The following is a 7,769-nucleotide window of genomic DNA, read 5'->3' as shown; positions in this document are numbered from 1 at the left end:
CTATCTGAGCTATTACTTCTTAATATAGAAATGTAATGCTGATGCATTGGTCTATGACCTCTAGAGATAATAGTTCAAATCCACTCAGATTACATGGGAAGTGAATTTCACTGCATCACCTGAGTCCTTTCTAGATATGTCATATCACACAGTAACTCAACATTAAAAAAACTTGTAATCTTAATTCTCAAGGGTAAACTAAAAACCACCACCTGATCCAGTTGCATATATAGAAAACTTGTTTGTGAATGTTTGGTCAAATAATGCTAGCCAAGTATTTAATCAAGCTGTATGCTTTGCCAGAACTATTTTAGGTAAAGCAACCCATTATTGGTGTGTGTCAAGTACAGCAATCACTTTCCATCATTCCTTTGTGATACACTGAGTCAGACCTTTCTGCATCATTAGCATTTGCAACACAATAACTGCAATGCTCTTATCTTCAGCACAATAGTAAAACAAAGACCACAACAGCCATTTAATTTTAAAGAATTTTAATACAAACTTAATATAAACTATTTCAGTCCCTCTTAACATGTAAGACACTGACTCAAAATACTTTTATACCATTTTTCAAGTATTGCACAATGTAGGTACAAAATTAATATATACGATTACATTTTCTTCCATAATATATAGCAAAAATCTTTAAACTTTTAACAGAAAATACAATTTGTGTTTCTTTTTGAAAAAAGCAAATATTTCGTACATTTTAATTCCACCACTAAGGAATATTCTGTACACTTTAATTTTTTTTTTTTTTTTTTTAGAATAATTGATGTCTAAGATGGATATTTTACAATTTCAGTAAAAAAAATACAACATGAAGCTGCTGCAGCTGTCACAGATCACTGTAGTAAAAAGATATAAATGCAATACCATGTTGTAGAAACAATATATATACTCTGATATTTTACAAACTTTGTACTAAATTAAATTATACAATTAGAAAAAGACCAATAAACCCACTTATTAGTGCCAATTTTTTATATATATATAAAAATCAGCCATGTCCTTGCTATATCTTAAATACTGTAAGAGGCCATATTTTGAGTATATTTTTTAATGTACAGTCAGTATAAAATAACTTTGTGCTTGGCTGGCAAATGAAAAAAGATGCATGTTGTATTTATCTAACCAAGCTTGAATGTATTCATACTACAAGCTTTAAAAAAGTCTCAAGAAGTGGAAAAAAAGATACACCCTTGGGTACGTGCATTTGAACTTGTACAATAGGATTTATTTGTATTTCATTTGTTTTATTTTTAGTTAGCCATAACAGGCTGGAATTGCTGGTTAGAATACTGCATGTTGTTTAAGCTAAAATTCAAGCCATCAACAAAAGACTTCTCATTTAGACCTCCATAGGCTGCAAACATATCAAAGGCATTACTGTACTGGAGAGGACTGAGGTTAAGGGGGCTGTCACCAGGAAATACGCTACTGGTACTACCTTGACCCTGTATGTTAGGGAAAATGAACTCCTTTGCATTAGGAGAAAGGGCAGAAGTCTTCTGCTGTTGCTGCTGCTGACTGCCTAGGCCAAGCCCATAGAGCGAATGCATGGAGGAGGAAAGGGCTTTCTGCTTCAACAAGTCATTGACATTCAAGCCAAGGTTGGTGGGAGAAGTGCGGGCAACCTTGCTGCTACGGCCGCTATTCTTCATTTTGGTCGAGCCAAATTTGGTGGCAGCAAATGTGGCAGTGGTGAAGGTTAAAGGCTGAGTGGAGCGGGGCATGAAAGTTGGGCTCACAGCAGCAGAGTGACCAAAGGGAGGAGAAGGAGAGCTAGACACTGAAGATGCTGGGTCACTAATTGGCATGAACACTTGGGCCTCTGGGTTAAAGCTGTTCTTGATTTCCTTATCCAACTCACATCCATTTTCATTATCATCCACATAAAGCACTTTCACTGGTCCCTTTTCACCAATTTGATATGAAACCTCAAATGGGTCAATCCAAACACTAAGATCCTGAGGCAGGTTGCCACGAACATCATCAATGTCCAAACCACTCTCTTTGGATGCTTGTTCTATGACTGGGTCCACTTTCTCCCCTACATGTATACATCTATACCCTGATCCTTTGTATGGCTTTTCCGGATACCAGTGCCCTTCATACTTCTTTTTAAGAAGTCTTTCAAGCTCTTCACCAAAAATGTTGACACGTCGTCTGGGAAGCTTATTGTACAAATATGAAATAATAAAATTGAGTGCTACTTGGATTTCAACCTGCATAGCTGCTATGCCAAAGTTTAACGTCTGTTTCAAAACCCAAAGAAGAAAAAGTGTTCAAGATGCCACAGGGAAACAAAATTTCATTCAAAGTGCTGATTCTAGTAGATTATTATCCTTCACCTTGAGTGTTCTTGTTCCTTTAAGAAAAAAAAGCAAATAGATCCAAATAAGGAAAGCATAAGATCAGGCTCCAAGGCCTAATTCTTTGGCCTCATACTCTACCTAGAATAGGTTATTTCTCATCAGAAGACATTTGTAACATAATTGCCTTTCAACATGACTTAAAACAGAGGACCTCAAATACATTCCACCGAACTTATAAACAATACGATGGAAGATGCATTAGGAAGGTGTTTAATGAGTACAGCGTAAGTCATTTAAAAATCATTTGAGCTTGCAGTTCAACCCTTAAGTTATTTGCAAAGCAGCAAGTGTGTGTCTAGGACATCATAGCAATGCTAACTGTGCCAGGCCTGTCAGGGGTTCAATTACCAACCCCCTATTCTGGGTGATTTATAGAACTCAGCTGCAAAATTTAGCACCAAGCTATTAATTTAGCATAAAAGGTCTCAGTCAAAGAACCACTTCTCATTTTAAGGTTTGCAAACATATCAGTTGGGCTTTAAGTTACAGATATACTTAAAAAAAAAAATCTACTGGTTGTTTTAGATGCATTTTGGCACTCGAATAATTTAATTATGCCACATATATCTTTTTAAGTCAAAGCCAAACACCTGCACCAACTGTGCATTTGATGGAAAATACAACTGAAGAAACGGTCTACTGATGAAGGACAGGGATTCTTTCCCTCTCCCTCTAGAACTATTATAAGAATACTTTAAATACACACTGTGCACACACAATAGAGCAAATACACATTTTCTGTCTTAATTATGGCTGGTAGTAATGGTCAATGAATCCATTCCTATGTACTAGTTCAAAAATTTTCATCTTCTATGAAACTGCTTAAATATCAGCTAAATGCACATTTTAAAACATGTCAACATATTTGGGAATTTTATAAAGCTATTATAGCCAATAGGATCAATCCTCATTTTCCTCTCTCCCTCTTCAGATTTTATACTATATATAAAATGGAGCCATGGAAGTCACTCCTTCATTAAGGGTATAACAGAAATTCACATAAATATACAATTAAAACAAGGGACAAGAGCAATATATAAAATAACATGCCTCACTACTGAAAATCCTGCAATACCTTAGTATAACAGTCTGATTTAAAGATGGAGTTTCAATCATAGCTTAAGCAGGAAAAAAACAATACATTTTGAGTTAACACCTACAACAGTATTTTATTTGCATCTGAAGAAGTGAGGTTCTTATCCACGAAAGCTTATGCTCCCAATACTTCTGTTAGTCTTAAAGGTGCCACAGGACCCTCTGTTAGTATTTTACTTAATTTTTTTTTGTTTGGCCCAGCATAACAATTTACAAAATTTAGTAAATCGGTCATTAAGGAACAGGAAAAGTCAAAGCCAATTCCCAAATTCTGCAATCCTATTTTTATTTCCTGCCCCAACTGGGTAGTTTTGCAAAGTTTAACCCCATTTTTAAAGCCTCCTTTAATCTCCCCCCTCAAACATGATATGGGAACAGCCTGAGAGGCTGTATGATAAGGCGACCTTTAAACGTTTGCTGGATCAGCACTGGGTGGGGATAAGGAAAGATCAAGGGCAAACAGAAGATATTTACTAATTCGGTATGGAAAAGTTGATTGGGGTAGTTAAAAGGGACACTAAAAATGATTTATTAATCCATGTGTTTCATCTCCCCTTCCCGATGTCCTTTAGGATAAAATGATCCTCAAAAACACTGAGCAGAAACTACAAATTTTGTAAGCCCCAAAATTGAGCCTTGGAACAAGCCACCGAATAAACCAAACTGCTTGAACACCGCAAAGGTTTTTTGTTTTTTGTTGTTTATTTTTTAAAGGAGGATGACATTTCTAAGGTATCTAAGCATGTTAATTATTCTAATGGTGGTGGGGGTTAAAAACAAGAGCCTTAAGCTGTGTGTGGGGAGTTACATAACCAGGCAGCTCGGTCTCATTAGTTTTCTGCTCACAGCACTGGGAGCTCCAGCAGCAAGAGAAGGAGGAAGAGCATTCTGAGTGCACAAGAGACAAAATGAAGGGGAAGAGGGATGACTAGAGAGGAAGCACTCTCTCCTGCAAACACTCTCTCCTGCACCAGCAAGGCCAAACCCAGTTCTCCTGTGCACCCCACTACCAGTAATACCCCTCAACCTTCTCTTATTTAGCAGGGCCCTAGAGGAGAGGGCTGTTAGTGCTGGTTAAAATGCCCAAGCATAACGATATACATTAGTCAGTTTATGCAAAACTCACTCTTCTGAGCCATGATGCGTACAATGAACCCCCCCCCCCCCTGCATGCCATGGCTGTGCCACTGACCGAAGCACCTCCTTCCCAGCCAGAGGACCATTTCTCCTCTATGCAGTTGTGTCAGGCCCTACCTAGGTTCTCTTTTCCCTGATCCCCTCCCCTCTCCATGGGGCTGGGTCAATCCCCCCACCACACCGCCATAGGGCTGTTCCAATCCCATGCCCCTGGTCCTGTTACTTCTCCCCCTCCCCTGGGTCTGTGCCAACCCCGGCTCCGGTTCCACAGCCCTCCTCCCCCCATGGGGCACTGCCAACCCCCCCCTCCGGTTGTGCTGCCTTCCCCCCAATGGGGGTAGTGCCAATCTGCCCAGCCCCCAGCACCGCCCTCCCAGCCAGGGGTGTGCCAACCCCCCGCCCCCGCTCCACTGCACCCCCCCCCAGGGTGTGCCAACCCCCCCTCCCCCCGGGGTGTGCCAACCCCCCCTCTCCCGCTCCACTGCACACACACCCCCCAGGGGTGTGCCAACCCCCCCTCCCCCGCTCCACTGCACTGCCCCCCCGGGGGGTGCCAACCCCCCCTCCCCCGCTCCACTGCACTGCCCCCCCCGGGGGATATGCCAACCCCCCCTCCCCCGCTCCACTGCACTGCCCTCCCCCCCCGGGGTGTGCCAACCCCCCTCCCCCGCTCCGCTGCCCTCCCCCCCCCGGGGTGTGCCAACTCCCCTCCCCCGCTCCGCTGCCCTCCCCCCCCGGGGTGTGCCAACCCCCCTCCCCCGCTCCGCTGCCCTCCCCCCCGGGGTGTGCCAACCCCCCTCCCCCGCTCCGCTGCCCTCCCCCCCGGGGTGTGCCAACCCCCCTCCCCCGCTCCGCTGCCCTCCCCCCCCGGGGTGTGCCAACCCCCCTCCCCCGCTCCGCTGCCCTCCCCCCCGGGGTGTGCCAACCCCCCTCCCCCGCTCCGCTGCCCTCCCCCCCCGGGGTGTGCCAACCCCCCTCCCCCGCTCCGCTGCCCTCCCCCCCGGGGTGTGCCGGCACCTCATTCACAGCCACCTCACCGAGTCTGTTCCTCCCCCCCCGACCCTAGCGAGCCCACCCAGCCGGCACTCGCCCCGAACCGGCTGCGGGAGAGCGGCCCGGCGAGCGGTACTCACCCGGGGGGGGTGTAGGGGGTAGTGCAAACAGTCCCAGTGAGAGTGCGGGGGGCTCAGTGCTGAACCCCCATGTCCGAGAACCGGCTCGCTGCGGGGAAGGGGGAGGGGGGGGCTGCGCTGCTCACACCCCGGGACGGGCGCGCTCCGCCACAGCAGCTTCACTCCTTCTCCTGCGCCGGGCTCCCACCGCGCCCGTATATATCCCCTCCCTTCCCCCGCCCCTCAGGGCACCGCCTCCCGCCCGGCACCGCCCCCAGCGCACTGCCGTGCCCTGCGTGCCCGTCCCACCGCCCACAGCCCTGACCTGCCGTCCCCTCCCACCGCCCCGCCCCCAGCGCCCTGCCTGCGCCGCCCTCCCCTCCCCCCATCCCTCCGCCACTCCCCTGCCTGCCCCTCCCTCTCACCCCTAGCCCTGCCTACAGCCCTGCCCATCCCTCACACTCACACCCTGCCTGGTCCCTTCTCCTCCCAACCCATCTACCCCTCCTGCTGCCATCTCCCTGCCTGCCCCTCCCTCTCACCCCCTATCCCTGCCTACAGCCCTGCCCATCCCTCACACCCACACCCTGCCTGGTCCCTTCTCCTCCCAACCCATCTACCCCTCTTTCTGCTATCTCCCTGCCTTCCCCTCCCTCTCACCCCCTACCCTTGCCTACACCCCTGCCCATTCCTCACACTCACACCCTGCCTGGCTCCTTCTCCTACCAACCCATCTACCCCTCCTTCTCCCATCTCCCTGCCTGCCCCTCCCGCTAAACCCCCTATCCCTGCCCATTCCTCACACCCACACCCTGCCTGGTCCCTTCTCCTCCCAACCCATCTACCCCTCTTTCTGCCATCTCCCTGCCTGCCCCTCCCTCTCACCCCCTACCCCTGCCCATTCCTCACACACCCCTTGCCTGGCTCCTTCTGCTCCCAACCCATCTACCCCTCCTTCTGCCATCTCCCTGTCTGCCCCTCCCTCTAAACCCCCTATCCCTGCCCATTCCTCACACCCACACCCTGCCTGGCTCCTTCTCCTCCCAACCCATCTACCCCTCCTTCTCCCATCTCCCTGCCTGCCCCTCCCTCTCACCCCCTACCCTTGCCTACACCCCTGCCCATTCCTCACACCCACACCCTGCCTGGCTCCTTCTCCTACCAACCCATCTACTCCCTCCTTCTCCCATCTCCCTGCCTTCCCCTCCCTCTCAACCCCCTACCTCTGCCTACACACCTGTCCATTCCTCACACCCCCCCCTTGCCTGGCTCCTTCTGCTCCCAACCCATCTACCCCTCCTTCTGCCATCTCCCTGTCTGCCCCTCCCTCTAACCCCTCTACCACTGCCTACACCCCTGCCCATCCCTCACACCCACACCCTGCCTGGCTCCTTCTTCTCCCAACCCATCTACCCCCTCCTTCTCCCATCCCCCTGCCTGCCCCTCCCTCTAAACCCCCTATCCCTGCCCATTCCTCACACCCACACCCTGCCTGGCTCCTTCTGCTCCCAACCCATCTGCCCCCTGCTTCTCCCATCCCCCTCCCACCACTCTGCCTGGCCCCTTCTTCTCCCAACCCCGCTGATGCTGCCTATCCCCTCCCTCTCTCCCATATACCTGTCTGTCCCTCCCAATACCCTCCCCCTCCCTTACCTCTGCCTTACCCCTCTCATGCTCCTTCCCCCATCTTGATTGATTCCTCCTGCCCTATTCCCCCTCCCACTGGCTCTTCCTCACCTGCCATTCCCTTACCTCCTCCATCTCCCTTCCTCCTGTAACCTCCCTTCCGCTGCTGCTTTCCCTTGATTATCCCCTAATTCCTCCCTATATACCCCTCTCCCTCATCCCTACTGCTGTGCATCCCATCCTCCCCATGTCTCTTCCTAGCTCTTTATCCCTTCCCCTTCTCCATACATTCACTCCTATCCCCATCTTGTTCTCTACTACCACCCTATATATCCCCTCCCAGCTTTCTCCTTCCCCCCAAATCTATCTAATCGAGCTATATATCTACTCCTCCCTGTGCTTCCACACACACCCCCAA

General features: G+C 49.1%; 1 protein-coding gene across 1 annotated transcript; it reads right to left on the bottom strand.

Moving 5' to 3' along the window:
* Positions 1 to 477: 477 nt before the first annotated feature.
* On the bottom strand, positions 478 to 5,910 carry TOB1 (transducer of ERBB2, 1). Its single transcript, XM_054047490.1, has 2 exons — positions 5,747 to 5,910; positions 478 to 2,374 (listed from the first exon to the last, which is right to left on the bottom strand). The coding sequence occupies exon 2, from the start codon at positions 2,235 to 2,237 to the stop codon at positions 1,266 to 1,268; it is 972 nt and encodes a 323-aa protein (XP_053903465.1). The 5' UTR covers positions 2,238 to 2,374; positions 5,747 to 5,910; the 3' UTR covers positions 478 to 1,265.
* Positions 5,911 to 7,769: the final 1,859 nt, after the last annotated feature.

The sequence above is a fragment of the Malaclemys terrapin genome, chromosome 13, assembly GCF_027887155.1.
Source record: "Malaclemys terrapin pileata isolate rMalTer1 chromosome 13, rMalTer1.hap1, whole genome shotgun sequence".
NCBI classification, from domain to species: Eukaryota; Metazoa; Chordata; order Testudines; family Emydidae; genus Malaclemys; species Malaclemys terrapin.
Note: the sequence above shows the minus strand (reverse complement) of the source record. Positions and strands in the feature narration are given on the sequence as shown.

Bases quoted from the DNA above. Each gene is read 5' to 3' on its own strand.
- TOB1 (XM_054047490.1), bottom strand. From the start codon at position 2,237: ATGCAGGTTGAAATCCAAGTAGCACTCAATTTTATTATTTCATATTTG.